General features: G+C 41.8%; 1 protein-coding gene across 1 annotated transcript in view; it reads right to left on the bottom strand.

Annotated features, from left to right (window-relative positions):
- GUCY2F (guanylate cyclase 2F, retinal) overlaps positions 1–19,067 on the bottom strand; it is a 55,492-nt gene extending 36,425 nt beyond the window's left edge. Inside the window, exons 1-10 of the mRNA XM_027848088.1 lie at positions 18,218–19,067; positions 15,792–16,093; positions 13,612–13,966; positions 9,605–9,686; positions 9,007–9,097; positions 8,763–8,891; positions 7,506–7,586; positions 5,187–5,363; positions 3,699–3,855; positions 1,852–2,001 (exon numbers count right to left, since the gene is read on the bottom strand). Of these exons, the coding sequence (XP_027703889.1) occupies positions 1,852–2,001; positions 3,699–3,855; positions 5,187–5,363; positions 7,506–7,586; positions 8,763–8,891; positions 9,007–9,097; positions 9,605–9,686; positions 13,612–13,966; positions 15,792–16,093; positions 18,218–19,067 (2,374 nt within the window). The remainder of the gene's footprint in view (positions 1–1,851; positions 2,002–3,698; positions 3,856–5,186; positions 5,364–7,505; positions 7,587–8,762; positions 8,892–9,006; positions 9,098–9,604; positions 9,687–13,611; positions 13,967–15,791; positions 16,094–18,217) is intronic.
- Between the last annotated feature and the right edge of the window lie 3,591 nt (positions 19,068–22,658).

Genomic DNA, 22,658 nt, shown 5'->3' with positions numbered 1-22,658 from the left:
GGGGATATTGTTGTTTAGTAATGTCTGACTCTTCATGAGCCCATGGACCAAAGCATACCAATACTGTCCATGGGGTTTTCTTGGCAGAGATACTAGAGTGGTTTGCCATTTCCTTCTCTGGCTTGTTTTACAGATGAGGAAACTGAGGGAAACAGAGGTTAAGTGACTTGCCCAAGGTCACATAGCTAGTAAGTGTCTAAGACTGGATTTTAACTCAGGTCTTCCTCACTCCAAGCCCAGCACTTTATCCATTGAGTCATCTATCTGCCCCTAAAAATGGAGATAATAACCCTTAACTTCCTTACTTCATACAGTTATTGGGGGAGAAAGGGATTTGTGAATTGTAAAGAATTATAGCAATGGGAGTTCTTACATACATATGGTCATAAGTCAAAGTGGCTTGTGCATGACTAAATAAATATAATTTTTTTAAAAAATTATTTATTTAGTATTTTATTTTTCCCCAATTACATGCAAATACAATTCTTAACATTTGTTTTTTAAAATTTGGGGAGCAGGTAGGTAGCGCAGTGGATGGAGCACCAGCCCTGGAGTCAGGAGGACCTGAGTTCAAATCCAATCTCAGACACTTGACACTTACCAACTGTATGACCTTGAGCAAGTCACTTAATGGCAATTGCCTTGCAAAAAAATGAGATCCAAATTCTCTCCCTTCCTCTCCTTCCCGCTCATTAAGAAGGAAAGCAATTTGCTGTAGGTTATACATGTGTCCTCATATAAAACATTTCCATATTAGTCATGTTGTGAAAGAAAACATAGACCAAAAAAATCCAAGAAAAATAAAGTAGAAAAAATATGCTTCAATCTATATTCAGACTGCATCAGTTCTTTCTCTGGGGATGGATAGCATTTTTGAATGAATATAATTTCTATGGTGCTTTACAATTTACAAAGGCCTTGTTTTGCATTGTTATATATCTACAAAGGTTCTCCAAGACCTCTGCATGGTGTGAGGGTGCCACTGGGGGCTCAAAGACTATGTCAGGGGAGAAAAAACAAAGCTCTAGGAGTTCCTTCCCACCAAATTGTAAAGGCTTTGGGTTCAGGTCCAACTGTAATAAGACTGGATATCTATCATCTGCAACCCTGCCTGTTTGTGGCCAGAGAAGGTTTATCACTGGATGGTGAATTCTGAGGGGACCATGGCAACACATAACCTCCTATGGTAAGATGAGGCTAGGATCCTGGTCAGTGGAGGGGAAGCACACACATTGAGGAACTCTCATGGATCCTTGAATTTGGTTCATTGTTTTTTGGTGTTGGCATAGGGAACTCCAGGTATGGGCACCCCTCCCTCTATGCAGATCAGACATCTGTCTATAATATAAAGTCTTAGAGAATTGCCAGGGGGCACTGAGAAATTATGGGACTTGCCAAGGGTCTTATAGATGGTATGTGTCAGAGGGAGGGCTTCCTGCTTCCAAGGCCAGCCCTCTGTCCTCTATACTACTTTTCTATCCTTGATTACAATATAATCACTGAGCAATACAGTCAGTAGTTCATCAATACATACAGTTCCCACCAATTTTAAGGAAAGGGACATTTCTCCACAAATGACCCCCAAACTAAAACTACTGGGAGTGTGTTAGTTACCAAAATGACACAAGCCAATTCTCAGTGGTATTTAGCCCTTTTCAGCACAATGGACAGAGGTCACCAAGTGGAGGCTTAATCTCAAGGAATAGATTTCTACTGGTAGTATTCAAGGTCTTAGTGGGAGAGAACATTTTGGATCTCTCAGAAGTGATGAATGTCTCTTCCCGGGATGCACAAAGCCAGCCCTACAGAGAACAGAGGGTAAGAAAATGGCAGAGGATGAGAAAATCCTACCTTCTGCAGAGAGCCCTGACGTGCAGTAGGGTGGCCCTCTAGCTAGCACCTCTTGCAAAATGATGGCAAAACTGTAGACATCCCCCTTGTAAGTGCCTCTACGAGGCCCTTCAGGCTCCCTGAGCAATTCTGGTGCAGTCCATAGCAACTCTGAAAAGAAGGCAGATCAATAGGAAAGGACAGAAAAATGACTGGGCTGGTCATCAGGAAACCCTTGTTCAAATCCAAGCTCTGACTGACTAGTTGACCCACCTTGTGAAACTCATTTTCTCTCCCTAGGTCTCCCCTATAAAATGAAAGATATGGACTAGATGATCTCTAAGATTCCTTCTAGCTCTAAAATTCAAAATTCTAGCATTTCATGTTCCATGGAATGGAACTAGCTGTTCAGTGTTCTAAACCAATGTCCAGTTCCAACTTCCTATAATTCCAAGAAAGTGGGCAAAGTATTCCCTAAGCTTATCCCAACTACTTGATTATGAATTCTATGTAGTGAGGGACTAGGTCTTATTCATTTCTGTCTTCCCCTTAGCATTTAAGTATACATCCATTATAGAGAAAGAAGCTCAGTATAGGGCAGTGGAAACAAGATGAATTTAGAATTGCAGGGGGCAGCTAGGTGGTGCAGTGGATAGAGTACTGGCCCTGAACTCAGGAGGACCTGAGTTCAAATCCGGCATCAGACCAAACACTTAACACTTACTAGTTGTGTGACCCTGGGCAAGCCACTTAACCCCAATTGCCTAAGAAAATAAAAAAAAAATATTTAGAATTGCAGGACCTAAGTTCAAATCCCACCTTTTCCACTCACTACATCTGTGAGGTAGTACATATATCACCTGACATATCTGGTCTTAATTTTTTTTCTCGTTAAAAATGAGGAGATTGAACTAGATGTTGTCAAAGGTTCCTTATTGCTCTAGTTTAATAGATCATAAGATTAGTGTTTATTGGTTGACAGAGTAAGAATACCTAGCATTTGTATAACACTTTAAAGTTTACAAAGCACTTTAAAAATATCTTATTTTATCCCATGATAACCCTGGAAGGTATGTCCACTTTGCAGATGAGAAAGTTGAGGGTCATAGATTTGTCAGAGGCAAGATTTGAACTCAGTCAGGTCTTCTGACTCCATGTCCATCACTCTATCCACTATGACGCATAACAATTAATCAAAACCTATAAAGGGAAGGAAACAGCATGAATAATAATGATGGTGACAGTTATGATGAAGATTAATAGGGCACCTAAGAGGAAAGTGGAACTAGACATAAGCATTAAGTAAACCAGACTTTTTATAGGGAGCCCACAATCTCCTTTGGGAAGCCTTCCCTTCTCCCTAGTAATATGTAATATGTATTATTGTTATACATTATAATTATTTGTGTTTATGTTGTCTCCCTAACAGACTATGAATTAAATGTAGGGAGAGGAGGATCTAATCTAAACTCTCCGTCTCCTTCAGATTAGAACAAGGCTTTGCATACAATAAGCACTCCATACATGTTTTTAAGATTGAATTATTGAATGCTTGTCCATTGGGTCCTCCAATATATATCCATTCAAATGATTGAATAGTGAAATTTCAAGAAATTATACAAGATGAGTAAAGGACATATTTGGGTGGAAGGGGTATGATTACTGGCCCACATCACTTCATGAATCATAACAGGTCACTTGTAGTTCCTAAGGGGTGGCCCTAAGGACCAGATTAAAAAGAAATACCTACCTGTTCAGAGTTCTCTAAGGAACAGGCTTTCAGCCTCCTGCTGGTCAAGATATTACCTACTAGACACAATAGCTTTGAAGGGAGGAAGGGCTATGAATGGCCCCTGTTGGACACTGACCTTCTGGCAGGGGCTGGGAATGAGGAACTCGCTGTCTCTCCAAGAGTGCCAAATAGCCATGGTCTGTGACCTTCAGGACAAAGCGCCCATCCACAACACAGTTGCGAGACTTGAGGGAACCATGGGGAAACCCTCGATGGTGGAGATACCGGATACCCTGGAGGATGAGGAGAAATACTTCCCTGTAATATGCTATAGAGCTGACAAGGTGCCTTCGAGCCCAGCATGCCCCACACCCTCATTTAATTGTAGAGTCTCAAAAAGGGGATAGAGTAGTTTGGAGTAACAGAATATTTGTGATTGATAGGGACTTTGAAGCATATGAGATGTTACAGGTGAAAATGGACTTCCAGACCATTCAGGATGACCTCATCATTTTACAAATGAGTAAGTGACAGAGGGTAAGTGATTTGTCCAGTTTAGTTCCAGAACCCTGACTAGAACAGGTCTTTTGGTTCCCATTCTAGCTAGGGCCCTTCCAATTAGAACATGCTCTCCACTGAGAGGATTATACTCATGGCAAAATGCATTGGATTCACAGTGAAAGGACCTGGCTTTGGATCCTGGCTCTACTACGTACTAGTCACAAAGATGTGTGGAGCTCCCTAAAAGGGATTAAAAATTGATGGTTGGTTATTCAGGATTTCTAGATTAACACACAAAATCTATCTTTTGGACCTATGGTCCATAAGGATCTCAGATAAGTTATCTGCTCTCATGTCAAAATAAGGTCTGCTTAAAAGTTTAAAAGAACCAAATACTGAATATGAATGAACTACCATAGTATGCTCTTGGTGAATTGCTAAGGACACAATGTTTCTAAGGATATAAACTCTATGTTGCTTATATTAACTTTGATGTTCTTAACAGGCAAAATAACACAACACATAAGTATTCAATAAAGAAGTGATCTGATTTGTAAATGAAACACACTGGAAAATAGACCATTTGATCACAGTAAAAGCAAACAAACAGTAGATTCCTGCAAAATTAGAGTATTCAAGAAGGAAAGTTCTGGATAGAAATTCTCTCCAATGGGTCTCTGCAAATGCATACAGGACCTCAAAATTATTCTGGATAAGCCCTCACAATGTAGCTACCAGCTAGAAATCTCTTCCACACGCATAAGTGCCAAATTTTTCCCTGGACTTAGCCACGTAAATCCTTTAGAAGTGTGGCTAATTCATTTGCTCAGTTCATCACATTGTTCCCTTATTGATTCAGTCAGAGATGTTTGTTAGTATTCACAAAGGGATCAAGGAATTGGTGAATCTTTTTCAGTTTAATATTTCATTAATACCCTTAGATTACATTCTGGACCTTTCTTTACTACATTAACTTGGGGGGAGGGGCATAGAAGAGAATCCCCTCCCATATAAACAAATAGTCAGACCTGACCGTTATCCACCATCCTATTTTCTTCTTCCCAATTTCAACCATTGACATGGGGGCCATGAACATGGACATCTAAAAAATTGCTTCCTTTACTTTAATCAAATCCATCAAGAGGGACGACTTGAAAGTCCAGTCAAGCCGCAGGGCCTCATTCTTCAGCAGGTCCTCCAAACTGCCCCGGCAACAGTGCTCAAACACAATGGCGGAAACACCCAGATCAGTAAAGAAGCCCAGGCAGAGATTTACATTCTCGTGTCTCAGGTCCCTCATCTGTAGAGGCAAGAGAGGGGGAAACTTGGAATGTACTGGCGGGAAGCCATTGAGGGCTCTCCTACCTTATGTATCTTAGAATGTCAGAACTGGAATGATTTTAGAGACCCTCCAGTCATAAAGTGGTAAGATCTAGAGTTGTAGGTCACCTTAGAAATGGTCTAATTCAATTCTATCCTATCTTCTCTAGCAGATTACCCACTCTTACAATCCCCCACTTTCTCACTTATCTTCAGTCTCTCCCTGTCTACTGGCTGCCTCCCTACTACCTACAAACATGCCCATGTCTCTCCGATGCTCAAAAAATCCTCTTGATCCATCTATCCCACTAGCCATCTTTTCATATCTCTCCTCCCTTTTATGGTTAAACTCTTTGAAAAGGCTGTCTACAATATATATCTCTGCCTTCTTTCCTCTCATTTTCTTCTTAACTCTCTCCAGTCTGGCTTTCCACCTCATCATTCTACTGAAATTTCTTTCTCCAAAGTTACTAATGATCTCCTTATTGCCCAAAACCCTTAGTTCCACCTCCTCACTGTACAGAGGAAGGAACTGAGAATCAGAAATGGAAAGTCACTTCCCAAAGTCCTAGTAAATATGCTCATAGAAATACTGTTATTCACAGAACTAGGGCTAGGGACTGGATCCATAATTTCTTTGATATAGAGAATTATTAAGTGGGGAAACTCCCTCTACCAATACAGACTGTCACCCTTTTTGAAACTTATAATTTTAGAAAGTTATCTAAACATCTATCCCAAGGAGGTTATTGATAAAAAGATACTCTACATATTCACTAACATATTTATGGCAGCACTTTTTGTGGTAGCAAAGAACTGGGAACAAAGTAGATGCCTACCTGTTGGGAAATAGTTGGACAAATTGTGGTAAATGAATGTAATGCAATATTACTGTACATAAGAAATTATGTATGTGATAAATACAGAGAAGCATGAAAAGATCTATATAAACTGATCCAAAATGAAGTAAGCAGAGCCAAGAAAACAACATACACAGCAACTACAACAATGTAAATGGAAAGAATATCAGCCACAAAATGACCAATCTGGAATATTGCAAAATTATGAAGAACAAGCTTGGATACACATGAAGACAACTCCCCTCACTCCTTTGCAAAAGTTGTTGATCTGCAGAATAGAACATGGTGTATATTTGTAGACTTCTGTTTTTTTAAAGGCTGGGTCTCCTTACCTCAGCCAGGCTAAAAGTTCAGGGGCTTTTATAATCCTGATCAAATTCTGATAGGTATAGACTCCTTGACCTGCTTTGTTTCCTATTGAGCTAGTTCAGTCTTCCTTGGGCAATCTGGTGGCCCACCACTCCTGGGGAGGAGGGTTCACCATATTGGTGCCAGACTTAGTGTGGACACCTGATTGGCTAAACCAACTGTAGCTCAGAACTCCTGAATCTAAGAAATCCACTAGCTTCAGCCTCCTGGATTGCAAGGAATACATGCCTGGCTTTTCAGATTTTTTTTCAATGTATTGATTGGTTTTGCTGATTTTTTTTGGTCTCTTCTTCCTCTTTTTCTTTTTTCGTCTTTTAAAAATATTATTTGTTACAAAGGATGACTCTCTGAGAGAGGGGAGAGGGAGGAACCCTAGGAGGATTTTTTTGATATAAAAACAAAAAGTATCATTAAAATTTATTTTAAAAAATAAAAAAGAAAGTTGTCTAGAGCACTGAGAAGTTAAATGAGTTGCCCAGGCAGTCACAGACAGGATGTGTCAGAAGTGAGGCTTGAACCCTGGTCTTCCTAACTTCAAGACTGGTGCTATTGCTTGGATCGGGACTCCTGGCATCAAGGTGGTAAAGATGTTGGTGGCTGTAGTTCATAGCCCAGACCTTCCTATCAAGAGTAGGAGTTTCTTAGAGAAAAGGAAGCAAGTTATTGAGACTACCCCTGTACTTTGGCAGGAGTTCCCTCTATACACAGGGATCACACACACACACTCACACACACACACATACATGCACACACACATGTGCACATGCACATGCACACATTCATGCACACACCAAACAAAGCCAACTTCATGGTCCAACCAGGAAGTTAGGCTTCCCTGATCACTCTTTCCCCATCCCTGCACCCCCAGAAATCGTGCCCCTCCTCAGCGGTACCTTTTTCAGTACCTTCACAGAACTCTGCCGGAGCTCAGGGAATGTTCCAGCCTTGAATTTCTTCAGCCAAACCCAGTCTCCCTGTTGACAGAGAGCAGCATGGTTCATGAGGCCCGGCTTTCCCAAAGAGATGTCCTTCCTGGGCACTCAGGCCTGGCGCTGGTGGGTCCTGATTGGGACTCCTGGCATCCAACTGTGTCCCTATTGTTATCACATATGGAATCATTGCCCTGGATGGCTAATCTTCTAGTGATGAGCCTTGGGGCCATCTCCCTTGTTCAATCTCCTCCCCACATAAGCCATCTGTGAGCAGATCTCATTATTTGTACTTTCACCACATCTCTTCTATACACCCTCTTCTTTCCACTCACCCTGGAACTCCCTGGGAATTAGAAGGAGACACTGGTGCTCATTAAAGGAGTTGGAGAAGGACGTGGAGAGGCCTGTGTTTTAGGAAAATCACTTTGGCAGCTAAGTGGAAGGTAGACTGGACTGGGGAGTCCAAGCATGAAGTGATGAGGTCCTGAACTAGGGCGGGGCAAGAGAGAATGTGGAGTGGAGAGAAGGAATGTATGCAAGAGATGGGAAAGTACAAAGTAAGATCTGGCAACAGATGGGATAGGTGGGGTAAGGGAGACTGAAGAGGGGAGGATGAGTCCAAGGCTCATCACCCGAGAGTTGGCCACCCCAGCAGAGGGAGATTTTTAGCCACAGCAACTCAAAGTCTGTGATCTATATCAGTGGATAAAGGACTCATACTAATAAGATCGATGATTCTTGAAGTCTTATTTTCCTAATATTGAGGCAGCTAGGTAGTGCAGTGGCTAAAGAGCTGATCCCGGAGTCAAGAAGGTATGAGTTCAAATCTAGCCTTAGACATTTACTAGCTGTGTGACCCAGGGCAAGTCACTTAACTTCTGTCTGTCTCAGTTTCCTCATTTGTAAAATGGGCATAATAACAATACCTACTTCATAGGGTTGCAGTGAGGGAATATTTGTAAAGCACTTAGCTTAGTGTCTCTCACATAGTAGGAACTTAATAAATGTTTATTTCTGTACCTCCTTCTCCCTAATGATCAATACTTAAAAGCTTTATGACTCTAGACAAGTCATTTCACCTGACTGAGCCTCAATTTCCTCATCTGTGAAATGGCTAGAATAGAGTCTATAGAACCTACCTCCCAGAACTCTTGAGATACTCTAAGTGTCTTGCTTGCCCAATGCTCTGCCTGAAGGACTGGTGATGCAAGGCCTCACCTGGTACAAGGCAATGTTGGAAGTCTCTGGTGTGGCTGGGAGGACCCTCCCTGGAGACTGGACCTCTGAGCTGAGGCTCTTGCCATCTGAGGGGCTCCGGGAGTTGCTGAGGGTATCCAGGGTGAGCTTCTGGAGAGGCCAGGACAAGGGTCAGGACCAACCCCTCAGGACAACTGGGGCACCAGCCATGGCTCCCTCCCCAGCCCTCACCCATTAGAGCCTGTGCATGAGCAGCTGAGTTTACCCGCTGGCTCAGTCGAGGATGGATGAAGGTGATGTCTGCCAGGGTCAGCATAATCTTGTTGGGGCCTCCTCCAGGCTGGAACTGCAGAATCCTGATTGTGGGAGAGACATTCCAGCTCGAACATTTCATGTTCTATGTTCTAAGGCCCTTTCCAGTTCTGACATTTGGTGTTCTGCGGTCCCCCTTCCAACTCTGAAATTCCATGTTCTCAATTTCTTTCCAGCTCTAACATTCTGTGTCCCACAGTCCATTTCAGCTCTAAGATTCTATGTTCTAAGGTTGCTTCTAGCTTTAACATTCTATGTTCTGCATTCTAAAATCACTTCGAGCTCTGATATTCCATGGTTTATATTCTGACACTCTACTTTCTGTGTTCTAAGATCCCTTTCAGTTTTAACATTGAATGTTCTCAGGTCTGTTTTAACTCTGAAAGTCTCCATTCTAAGATCTGTTAAATCTCTGTTCTAAGGTCCCTTCCAGTCCTGACATCATATAAGTCAATGAGGCAAATGTTGAGGGGAATGAAAAGGGGATCTTCAAAACGGATAAAGAAATCATTTTCACATGCAAGGTCTTAGTTTTACCTAAGAATTCTCACCTGATGAGGTAAATGAGCCCCAGGCCTCCAAGCACTAGGGTGGATACTGATATCAGAGCCAGGAGGGGAACCGAGGACCCATCTGCAGAGGGACCAGAGAACAGAGAGGTAATTTGGCATGAGTATCTATGAAGAGCCCAAAGAACGTGGGACTTGGGGAGGGCTATTTGAGCTTGCTTCTGTGGGTAAGTTGCTGCCCTATGAGTAGCCCTGATAAAATAGCTGTTGTGCAGCCCATTGACTTGGGAGTCAAGAGATAATGGATTCTAGGTTCAGCTCTGCCACTAATGCATGACCTTGGATAAATCTCTCTAGACCTCAGTTTCCTCTTCTGTAAGGGGAGGAGGTTGGATCATTTTAAGAGTTCTTCCAGCTCTAACATTCTGTGATTCTAGTCCCTGGAGGAGGGAACTTGAGGAGAACCTTATGCATGAAGTTTCTGCTGCACTGTACAGGTAAGATGCATGGTCCTAGTCCTGGGAGCAGAAAGCAGAGCAAAAGGAAACTGCTTCTTTCAGATCATATTTCTATCTGCAGGTTCTTCCTGCTTGGACTAGCCCAGCTGTCCCTCAGGGTTTCCTAAAAAGCCATCTAGAGGGGCCAGTTGAATTGAGACTGACACAGAAGGAATGAGGCTTCCTTTCCATTTACCAATTTTCTCACTTCTTGAAGGTATAAAGTGTGCTCAGCACCCCCTCCCCAATAAAGTAACACCTAGAACCCATAGAAGGGAAACCGGGAGGGGGGTGCACCCAATCAAGGCCACTAGGTTAAAAATCCCTGTTTTGCCATGTTAATCAAGGGATCACAGAAGAAGCAAGCACATAAAGTGTGGGGCTTGGAATTAGGAAGATCCTGGGCTCAAATCCCTCCTTTGACATTTCCTAGTAGGTCACATAACTGCACAGCCCTCCTTCACTCAAATCCAATTCACTTGCACATCAAGGCATCACCTCCTTGATATCACGGTCCTCTTTGAGAACAAAAGACTTAACAACAACATTACAGCTTGTTGTGGGTATATAATGAGATAACATAAACAAAATGTTTCCCAAACCTCAATGTACTATATAAATGCTAGTTATATTTCTTATTCTTTGGAGAATATAGAATGTCAGAGCCATCAGGCACCTGAGAGATCACGTTTTACAGATGAGAAAACTGCAGCTCAAAGGTAATGTTATCTAAAGTACTTTGAAAACTTTACTGTTATATGCATGCCAGTTGCTGTTATTGCTGTTCTTATTTTTGTTATTATTATGTCACGCTCATCTTTTTCAATGAGACTCAGAGAGAAACAGCCCAGGGACAAATTATTATCCCATTATTATGCTTTTATAGTTAATGTTCTATGAATTATTGTACAGTGGGATAAAATAAATGCTTTTTGTGATTACATAAAGGTATTAGGCTATAAGTTTATCATGTATAAGCTCCCTGGAAGGCATCCTGTGCTTGGTACACTCCAATAGCCCACAAGATTATAGGGATGACAAGCATCTCATCATTTTCCTATGTGATTTTGATTTCCTCTTCTAGGTCTCTATATGTATTTTGAAAACTTTCCCTTCTCCTCTCTCCCTCCCCCATGAAGCCTAGACATTAAATCTATTTGGTATTGAAGCATTTATTTTTAAATTTGCTCTTTTTTTTGATTAATGTTATCTCCCATTGTGGGCAACAGTTCAGTTGGTGAAGATTATTATTAAATGGGGGAATGACTTGTTCAAGGTCATGTAGCTAATAATTAGCCAAAACTTGAATCTTGCTCTTCTGATACCTAGATCAGTGTTCTTTCCACTGTATTCCACATTCTAAGACTCATACAAGAGCCTCCAACAGGGCCTAAAAATACCCTGAAGAGAAATTTACCCTTGATTCTTCTGCTACTCCTCTTCATATCCTCTAGGAAGCCTTCCCAATTCCTCCAAGTCCAGAGGGTGGAATTTTTAGTCTGAACCTCCTACTCTTTTTTTTTTGGTTAGGCAATGGGGTTAAGTGACTTGCCCAGGGTCACACAGCTAGTGTCAAGTGTCTGAAGCCAGATTTGAACTCAGGTCCTCCTGACTCCAGGACCAGTGCTCTAACCACTGTGCCATCTAGTTGCCTCCCCCACTCCTTTTTCATGACTTTCTCTATGGCCCTTATCACACCCTGCCTTGTAAAGCAGTTATCTGTCTTATTCTGCAGTGTATTCCCTAAAGGCAGGACCTCTGTCTTATCTAACCATGCCTCCCACACAGAACCAAGCCCATAGCCCTGCAGAAAGCATGTTCTCAGAGAATATCTATTGCATAAATTCACTCAATACTCTTCTTAATGATGAAAAGAAAACTTTCCAACCAGTCCATGTCAAATATGAAGAAAGGAAGGATCTTTGAGAGCCTATCCAATGCAATCTTTTGCCTATGTTCCTCTGAACCTTCCTCTAGCATCAACCTGATTGGTTAGACCCTTCTCTATGGAGGAAAGTCCTCTCAATGGAATGATTTGGGTGGGTCCCAGGAAGGGTCCTCTAAACCCTAGAGATATAAATTCTAGTGCCTGTTATTCCCCTATTATAGCTTCCACTTATTTTCTCTTTCTTAGATCTCTTTGGGGTATAAGTCTCTGGTATGCTGCTGGGTCAAAGGCTTTATCAGTAGGTCACTATTTAGTAACTTTGGAGGCATAATTCCAAATTGTTTTCTAGAATGGTTGGACCCACTCACAGCTCTGTCAACAATGCATTAATATGCCCATGTGCTTGTTTTCCCACATTTTTGCCAATCTGATGAGCATGAGGTGGAACTTCACAATTGCTTTAATTAGCATTTCTCTAATTATTATTGACTTGATGCACTTTTCTCATATGACTATAAATATCCTGGGTTTCTTCCCTTGAGAAATTCCTGTTCATATCTTTGGACTAGTTATCATTTGCAGAATGGATAGATCTTGGATCTTGAATGGCTTTTTTTGATTTTCCAGGGTCTCCTGTAACATGCCAATATCCCTGGTAAAGATTGTAGTCTAGAGCTCATCATGATCAGTTAAGTTCTTAGAGATCAGTTGCAACTATCACAGAGTGGAAATAAAACCCAGGAGTAGGAGTAAGGGGTAGAAAGAGAGGGGGGAAGTGAATCCTTAGCAATAATTTGGATCTGTCCATGCTTGGCTTTTCAGAAGCTGGCTTATGCCTCCATCTTTTGCAGACGTTGAAGACTAGGTGTCTGGGACATTGTATATGCTATCAAAACTGGTTGTTTACTGAACTGCTTTTTTAATAGAGGGGAGGGATATGTTTGGAAATAAAAGTGATATAAAAACAAAAATCAATAAAAAACATTTTAAAATAGTATTGGTTTGACTATAATCCAGTACTGTCTTCCTGATGAGGTTTCTATATGGCTCCTAATCAATAATGCTGTTGAGTGTACCTCTACATTTTTGTACTTTCAAGGATTAGACTATGACCTACATTCAGGTGTGGCTTATATTTAGACAAATACATCATTTTTCTTTCCCAAAATTCTCAATAATTCTCTAAGAGATTACTGTCCATATAGAACTTCTTACATTCTCCCCCTCCTTGCTGACCTAAATATATCCTCCATACCTTTTATACATGCTTCCCTCTTCCTAAAACAAACTTTCTCAATCTCGTCTCTCTGCTTAATCAAATTTTCCCTGTCCTTTAAGGCCCAGCCCAAATCCTACCTTCTCAGGAAAGCTTTGTTTAACTACTCTAGTCCTCAATGAGCTTCCCCTCTTCTGGGGTTCCCTAGAACTTAGAATCTGAATCCCCCTAGTTCAGCTTCTTGTGTGTGATTCTTGCAAGTCTGTTTCTTATGTGTTAATTTTGGGTCCCCAAGTAAAATGCAAGTTCCCCAAAGGCAAAGATTGTGTTTCTTTCTTCTTCTGTTTCCTCCACAGTGTGCTAAAGCATAAGGCTGTGCATGCAGAAGACATTTTTATTATTACTGGTTGAGAGAATAATGGAATCATTGAATAAGTTAATGAATTACCTCCTATGCACAGAGTATCTGGATCAAACCAACAGTTGGAGTCAGAGGGAGGTGGTTCTCCTTGTGGAAAGTGAATAGGTCTGCCGAGTGATTGTACTAATTGAGTGGATGTGTCCAGCAAATGGGTTGGAATAAGCTGGCTCTTCTGACCATCTGTATCCAAGATTACATAGTTGGCCAACCTATTTCCCCTCTCATCTGTCTGGATCCTCTGGCTAAAACCAGCCAGGTCCAGAGATATAATGTGATCCTGAAGATATTTCCCTGAGTGTTGACCTCCTTGTTTCTTAGAGTGATTCAGAGCATTGGCCAGAAAAAAGATGGCATCATAGATAGTCCCAAAGAGTGGGGACACCTGTGGGATTAAAGGCAGTATTACTAGTCCAGCAAATAATAAGAAAAGTTTTCCTGGCTTAGGCTGCTCAAACATCTAGGGATTTAAGCCTTTTACATTCATTGTCACCAGCTTTATCACCATTACTATGTTTAAGTATTCTTTTTGGGTAGATTAACCCGATCTCATCGTCTCATCATAAGGACCATTAGGACCATCAGGATCATTCTCCCAATCTCTCATCATTGTTATTACCATTACAATGATGATCACCATCCATATCAGCGTTAATATCATCAACACTAATGTCATAACATAACATCATCACTAATGTCATAACTACCATCATCACTAATACCCAAAGACATTATCATCATTACCAATCACAGAATCATTACTATTATCACCACCATCATCATTATGATACCAATTATCATTGCAATCATCATCACCAGCATCACCACTAATACTTATCATGATTACCATGATTACCACCATCATTGTACTCAATAGCCATCATCATTACTACCACTGCTACCATCATCATCATTATTGCCATCATCACTATTGCCATAACTATCATCACACGATCACCATTTTCAGCAACAGTGTCGCCATCACCACCACACCCTTATTACCACCCAATGATGACCGCTGCCACCATTATCATCTTTATCATGTCATCATCATTAACACCTCTACTCTATCATCAAATTTTACCAATGACATAAAGCAAAAAATACTTAGCACAGTGCCTGGTACATAGTAGGTACTATATAAATGTTTATTTTTTTTCTTCCCCCACCTTCTCTCCTCCCAGACCCATTCCCAAGCCCTTGCCCCTAAATCCATGTTCTAATCTCTGATATGAAAAAGATACAGGGAACTGAATGGATAGGGTTAGCATTTGTTCTGTGAACATGATCAGTGGCAATACCAGATAAACCATTTAGGACAAAAAAAAATTCCACCCTATCTTTCCTCATTATAGAAATTAGAAACCTCACTTTTCATTTACCTCCCCTCATTTCATACTCTTCCTTGCTTTCCCAGCAGCCTGGTAGGAGAGAGACAGAGGCAAATCAATTGACAGGCAGGCAGGCAAAGAGAGACACACAGGGAAAGGAAGAGACAGAGATAGAAAGAGATGAAACCAAGGCCCTCTTTCTCTGGCTTTAGAGAGATAGAAAGGGAAAAAACAAGCCTAAAGAGACAAAAAAAGTACATGCTCCCACCAAAAAGGGTCAGCGAAAGACATAAGGATAGAGATTAGGACCTATGATTTTATTGGGATAGAGAACTCCTAGATAAGGAAATTCCCTCCACCAATGCATATCAGCACCATCTCTGCAGTTTATGTTTTAAAGGAATCACTTAGTCTTAGAGTATTGAGAGGTGAAGTTACTTGCCCAAGATGACACAGGCAAAATGTATGAGAGGTGGGACTTGAACCTAGGCCCTAGCCTGGTTCCAATGTGAGCTCTCTATCAAAGAAAAAAAAATCCTAGCCTCAGAAAGACAAAAGAAAAAAGAAAAGAAAGAATAGGAGGAGGAGGGGGAGGAAGAAGAAGAAGAAGAAGAGTAGAAGAGGCGAAAAAGAAGAAGAAGAAGAAGAAGAAAAGAAGAAGAGAAGGAGAAGAGAAGAAGAGCAAAAAAAGAGTTAACATATCAAATAGCACATATACTAGCAAGTCACATAAAAGTGTGTATACACACATACGCACACACAGACTGTTAGATTTAGGGTTTTGGGATGTGAAGAGCCTGAAGTTGTAGGGCTAGATAGTGGAGAGCAGAGGGATCTTCTGCCCCCCAACATAGTTAACCCCCATGGGTTGGGACTGACTTGCTCAGGCTCTGTGTTGACAGTGATTTCCCCATTCTTCCTTGCAGCTGAGAAGGCTCCATCAAAGTCAGTTGTACCAGACTCCAGACTGATAGTCAGCACAGCGTCATACGCTTCCTGAAGGCCACCGCCATCCCTCAGCACTGGGTAGGACCGGTTTCGATAGGGCATCCCATAAAGCAGTGCGTCGTAGGGGATGAAGACATACCTGCCATCAGTCAGGCCAAGTGCATGAGCTTGGGCAAGCAGGACTGCCTGCTCAGAGCCACCAACAAGAACTGAGTGCATGCACATCACCACCACTGCAAAGCAAAGAGGCAAAAGGGCATCAGGCCCAAGGCCACCCCACAGATCCAAGACAGTGATCCAAGAAGAAAAAACCAACAACAGTAAAAGTATCATAGAGGAGATTTCTTCTCAGGGAGTGATTGGATTAAATCCAAGAATGGAATTCATAGAGCTCAGATCCAGTCCTGGTCGTACCGCCAAGGTACTGCATAATCTTAGGAAATACCTTTCTCCTCTTTTGTTTCAGTTTTCTCCTCTACAAAATAATAGGTTGGAATTGATGATTTCTGGAGTTCCTTCCAACTCCAACAGCATAATTAATTAGTTAATAGGATTGTATCATCCTAGATCTCAGAGTCAGAGGTAGGTCAAAGGATGTAGAATCCAATCTGCACCTGAACAGAAATCTCTTCTATGCCACCCCTAAAACACGTGGCCTTCTAACCTTCCCTGTTCAAACACCTCCAATGGAAGAAAACTCCCTAAGTTCCTGAGCTAACTCATCCCTCTTTTGTTGTTGTTTCTGTCATATCCAACTACTTCCCAAATGGGGTCATGAAGAGTTCTTCCAAATACACTCAGTTCTTTTAGCTTATCACTAGATGTCCTGCTCTTCTCTCTTGGTCCTGTCATCCTGGTGCAGATCCCCCTCATCTCAAGTCTAGACTCTTGCAATAACCTGCTAATCAGTCTCTCTGCCTCACTCCAATCCATCCTCCGCTCAGCTATCAAATTGATCTTCCTAAAACATGGGTCTGACCATGTCACCAGCTATTCGATAAGCTCTCATGGATCCCTGTTACCTCCAAGATCAAATATAAAATCCTGTGTGGCCTTTAAAACCCTTCATAACCTGGCCCCTTCCTACCGTCTAGTCTTCCTACTTTCCAGTCTACTTCCTTCTTGTTCCTTTCACCCTCACTTACTCTGAAACACTGTTCTATTCCATGTCACTTTTTTCTGGCTGTCTCCCATCCCTGGAACTCTCTTCCTCTTCACCTCCATATCCTGGCTTCTCTGGCTTCCTTTAGGTCTCAACTAAAATCCTACCTTCAACAGGCAGGCTTTTCCTATCCCCCTTAATGCCAGTGCCTTTCCTCTTATATTATCTCCACTTTATCTTGTCTATATCTTGTTTGTACATAGGAATTTGTACGTTGCCTCCGCCATTAGCTGGTGAGCTCCTTTAAAGCGGGAACTATTTTTTCCTTTGTATCTCTAGCACCTCGCACAGCGTCTGGCACATAGCAGACAATCATTAAAAGTCTGTTGATGTAACTTGATTTGACTTGGTCTCTGGCCTTTTCTCCCTCCTCTGGAAGACTTGCCTAATGACTTTCTTGAAGCCCAGAACTGGGCACCACACTTCAGATGTGAGCTGTCAGAGGACAATATCACCTTCCTTACTCAAGACACTATGCTTCCCTTTCTTTCTTTCTTTCTTTTTTTTTGGGGGGGGGGGGCGGGGCTAGGCAATGGGGTTAAGTGACTTGCCCAGTAAGTGTCAAGTGTCTGAGTCTGGATTTGAACTCAGGTCTTCCTGCCTCCAAGGCCAGCGTTCTACCCACTACGTAACCTAGCTGCCCTAATATTTCCCTTTCTTAATACAGCCTTTTGGCTTCCATATTACAATACTGGCTCAGCATACTGAAACTAGATGTTTCCTCCATCTAGTATCTGTGTAGTTGATTGTTTTTAACCCAAGGGTAGGTCTTTATATTTATTCCCTTTAAATTTTATCCAATTGAATTCAACCTATTGTTTCTAGGCTATTGAAATCTTTTAAAATTGTGATTCTGTTATCCAACATATTAACTATCATTCCAGGTTTCTCATGTCATCCACAAATCTGATGGGTAGGCCATTGATGTCTTCATCTAAACATTGATTAACATGTTGACCGAGGACCCAAGGATAGATCATTGGGACACTCCACTAGACACAACCCTACATGTTGACTTTGACCCATTATTGAGTAGTCTCTGAGTTCAGCCATTCAGCATATTATTCACTAACTGTGCCATCATCTACCCTACATCAGAATATTAAGGAAGACAATCCATGCCTGATTTAGTTCAGAGGATGTTTGCCCCCACCTCAAAATAAAGAACAGCCTTATACCATGTAAACTTACTTACCCTTCAATCTACTTGTGTCTTGAAGCTGCTTCAGGGCTCCTACAGATCCCTGGCCTCCAGGCCCCAGAGAAGTTACAGGCCCCACAGGCAGTCCATGAGTCCTGAGAGCTGAGGTAACCTGTTGTGCTGTGTCCACCCAGACATCCTGGTAGGAGGATATGACAGCCACATGAGCCCAGCCAAAGTGCCTCAGGACAGCTAACAGGACATGGATGGTAGAGGGCAAAGTGGGGACCAATGTGCCTCCTGACTCTGGGGCCCCACATGCCCAGGAGAAAAGGGCCTTGCCCCAGTTCTGGCCCAAGAGTGCTGCTGCTGGGCAGTAGCCAGGATTGGAAGGCCCCACAAAGGCGGCCACAGCACCTCTATAGGAGAGGAAAGTAGCCAGTGCCTGGGCAGTATTGCAGCCCTCCTCCAGGATCACATAATCCAGTTGGGTACCCAGATCCAACAAGAAGTCTCTCTTGGCTCGCATGATGGCTAGCTGTGCAGCCACATGGGGAAGGGCTTTGGTGAAGAGGAGGTCACACTCCCATGGACCCAGCACTCCCACAGTGAAAGAATCCTCATCCTGTGTTGAGTTGGGGCTCAGAGGAGCACCTCGGAGAAGACAGCATAGTGTGACACTGAGTAAAACCAGCCAAGGAACCCTCAGAAAGCTGAAGGGAAAACCCCATAAGGGTCTGGTAAGCCACAGCCATGTGCCCTTGTGGATCAGGAAAAGAAGGTCCAGGGCCTTTCCATTCAGACAATTCCAGAGAGAGGCTTCAGGTGTCATGGTCCCCCATGGTCCTGGAAAGGTAACAAAAAGCAAGGTCAGGGTCATCCTCATGTCCATCTTCCTACCCATAGCTAGCTCAAACTGAAGTGGGAAGGAGGAGACTGTCTCAAATCTTAGAATCTTTGGTGCAGAATTTCAAAGTAACCAGTCCAGCCTGTATAAGCAGGAACCCCTGCACCACCCATTCCTGTAAGCCTTTCTATGCTTCTGTTTTCATCATGTTTGTTATTTGCTACAGTATCATAACATTCCCTTAAATTCATATACTTCAATTTGCATGGCTATTTCCCAATGGATGGGCATCTACTTTATTTCCAGTGTTTTGCTATTGCAAAAGAGTTGCTATAAATATTTTGGTGTCTAGACTTTTTCTTTATCAGTGGGGAGTATTATCATTGTCATTGTTCTGATCTCTCCACAAAGTCCTACTCTGATGCATCATTGTAGTGTGGTGATGATACTGCATTTTCAAAAGCTAGGCCAAAGAGCCATAAGCTCTGGCAGGTGCTACTAAGTTAGAAATATGTGACCACAGTATGGTCACAGAAACACAGACGTAGTTAAGTACATAGTGGTTCATCACCGAGAATCTGGCCATTTGGTGATTTTATTCTTTGAGCATGTTTCTAACCCATGAAACAAGGAGTGGCCTGTGAAGCCCCCTTCTTCTTTGGCAGTGATCATGGCAGAGTGGAGGATCAGTCAGTCATCAATAAACATTTATTAAACACCTGCTCTGTATCAGGCACTGTGCTAAGGACTGGAGTTTGCCAAGAACAGCAGTTTTTGAGACATCTATAATCATTAACTTCACTATTGGTCCTCTGAGATCTTTGCTTAATGAACAGCAAGTGAATATAATCCTGGAAGAAATGAATCATATCAGTTTTGGCATTCCTGATATAAATAAAGCCAAAAGACAAAAAATATTGCAGCTGATTGCAAGGATGATACCCCAAGTGTTCTTGGTGGGGGCAGATAAAGGAGTTGATTTTATATTGCAATCAACAAAACAACATTTTACAGGGCATTCGGTCACCTTGTGTTGCAATGCTTAAATAAAATTTTGCAAAAGACCAACATGAAAATAATCTCAGTTTATGTGTTGACATCTGTTTTAGAGGCTGGAGAGCTAGAGAAATTCCAGGAAGAGCTCAATAAGGCCCTCCAAATGAAATTAACACAAATTTTGATACTCAGTTGTTGTTTGTCCTTCCTTCTAGAAGAGGACCAATGACATCAGGGGGATGATGTCTTGATTTGCGAGTAAATTGGATTTAAATGAGGCAGAGTGCAATGTCACCAGCCTCACTCTCTCCTCCAGAGTCATCAGAGCCCAGTGGCAAGACATAGGTAGGGACCCAGATGAGGTGGGAGGCGTTGGCCTTTTGAAGCCAAGGTCTTTCCCAGGTCTCAGTTTATCTGAGGCAATGCCCATTCAATGATTTAAGGCTAGGGAAGAATGGAGGCAAAAGATGGCCTACTTTGCCTTCACAAAAGAGTCAGTCTGACAGGAGAAGACCCTCAGAGTTTCTGGCCAGAACAGAAACAATTTCTATTTACACTCACTCTGAGCCATCAAAATCCAAACAATGAGCAAGTAAGGCTTGGGCTGGGACCTATTATTGACCCATCAGTGAGAGTCAGAGTGATTTGGGTTTAAAGGCATAATAGTCAAGTAGCTCCATTGGAATCCCAATGGACTTTATCAAAGCCTGGTTTTTCAAAGCTATATTTCAAGAAATCATAAATGAAAATTACATGAAACAAAAGAGTCCCAGTTTAAAAAAAAAACAAAACCAACAGTGATAGAATATATAAGTAGGAAAAAAAATCCAGCCCCCAAACTCCAAGTAAGATACCTTACAAAGTTCAAGCAATCAAAATTTTTGTTCCTTTGGACCGAGCACTCACATGTAAGGGTTATGACTTCCCACATGGACAGAGGGAGAAACTGATCTTCAGTGATCTCAATGCAAAGGTAAGACCAGGTAAAGATGGCAAACATATGCTGGAAAACATGATTTAGGAGTAAGGAATGAGAGACCAAAGACTGGTATACTACCCAGGAACCTCCTGCCTATATGTTATGAATACTTTCTTAAAGAAAAGAATCAGAAGGTGGTGAACATGGAAAGTACTTAAGAACATCACAAGAATGAAATTGATTGTGTTTTGAAAGGAAACAGCTTGTTCCTAATCTAGGAACCATTCCCAAATATAGTCAAACCACCTTCACGTTAGAAAAAAAAATCTCCAAACTATTACAAAGCTAGAAATAACAAAACTGAGAAAAGAATGGTATGCTGTTAAAAGAACTGCACCCTGGCCTATTTAAACAAGTAATTGATGCCAAGAAATGAGAAATGGATGGAGGAAAAGACACTGACAATGATTACAACAATTTCATACAGATGTTTAAGCTATGTAGATCAATTCCCCATAATTTAGAAATCAAAAGAGCCTAAATATCACCATAGTCAGGAAATGCTTCACTCACTTGCCAAGCAGAGAGAGGGATTCCAGCCAAAGAATATAAATTGTTTCATTAAGTTTTACAGGGAAGAATGATGGGAGACCTTGAGTAACATTGTAAGAAGCTGAAGAGGGGTACCTTCTGGTGAGAAAGCTAGATGAGAGAACCCACTAACAAAAACCATCCCAAGAGGATTTAAGGATGAAATTCAAAGGGTAACAGACAAATTATGAAAAGCATTTTCAAAGATTTTTATACCAAACTCTTCTTATGACCAAGGATAGTGGCTCCCCTTGCCCTCTTTCCTGAGGTCTCATAGGGGCCACCACCTCATTTAGACTCTCATTTTCCAGCCTCAAATGTATTTATGGAGAAAATGGAAATAGAAGGAAGAAATGAAGATGACAAAAGCAGCTGGACCAAACCAAAAAGACACAGAAAAGGATGTTTGTACAATATCTGCATCTGTGGAGGGGGAAGCCATAGTCATGTAATCACAGATCCTTGAAGGACTGAAGTAACTTGGGATGCATTAACTAAGAAGAAGCCTTTCCTACTGCATTGGGCATAGGATTTTCTGAACCTCTAATGATCTTAGATAGGAGGCATTTCTTTTCCTTATTTATAAACTGGATTTTAAATACTATTTCTAACTAGAACAAGAACTGAACTTGGTTTTCTTCAAACATGCTTGTACTTTACCTCCTCCATACCTTTGTTTATAGAGTCCCCCATCCCCTGGAATGGATTGTCCCTTCATCCTACACCTGTCCCTCCCTATTGAAATCCTACTCATCCTGAGAGACCAAACTTAGGTGCCACCTCCTCTTGGAACCCTTCCCCAATTTCCATCGGAAAAAAAACTCTCTCCTTTTTCTCTCAATGAGAGTCAACATCTTTATTGTATTCTGCAGATTAACAAAAGGTTTTTCTTACATAATCTCATTGAATCCACAGGCCAGAATGCTTTGTTTTTACTTCTGCCTTGCACTTACCACACCCAGCTTCATATTGCAACTGTATATATTATTTCCATGTCTGTTTGATTATAAGCTCCTTCTTACCTGGGAACGGGGCCATATACACAGATGGCCCTTAATAAATGTTTGTTGACTGAATGATCTAGCAACAATTTGTTGAGCACCTTCAGTGAGCAAGGTGCTCATACCTCAGGTGAGGTATGT

This window comes from Vombatus ursinus, unplaced genomic scaffold (genome assembly GCF_900497805.2).
Source record: "Vombatus ursinus unplaced genomic scaffold, bare-nosed wombat genome assembly UNPS02005659.1, whole genome shotgun sequence".
Classification (NCBI taxonomy): Eukaryota; Metazoa; Chordata; class Mammalia; order Diprotodontia; family Vombatidae; genus Vombatus; species Vombatus ursinus.
Note: the sequence above shows the minus strand (reverse complement) of the source record. Positions and strands in the feature narration are given on the sequence as shown.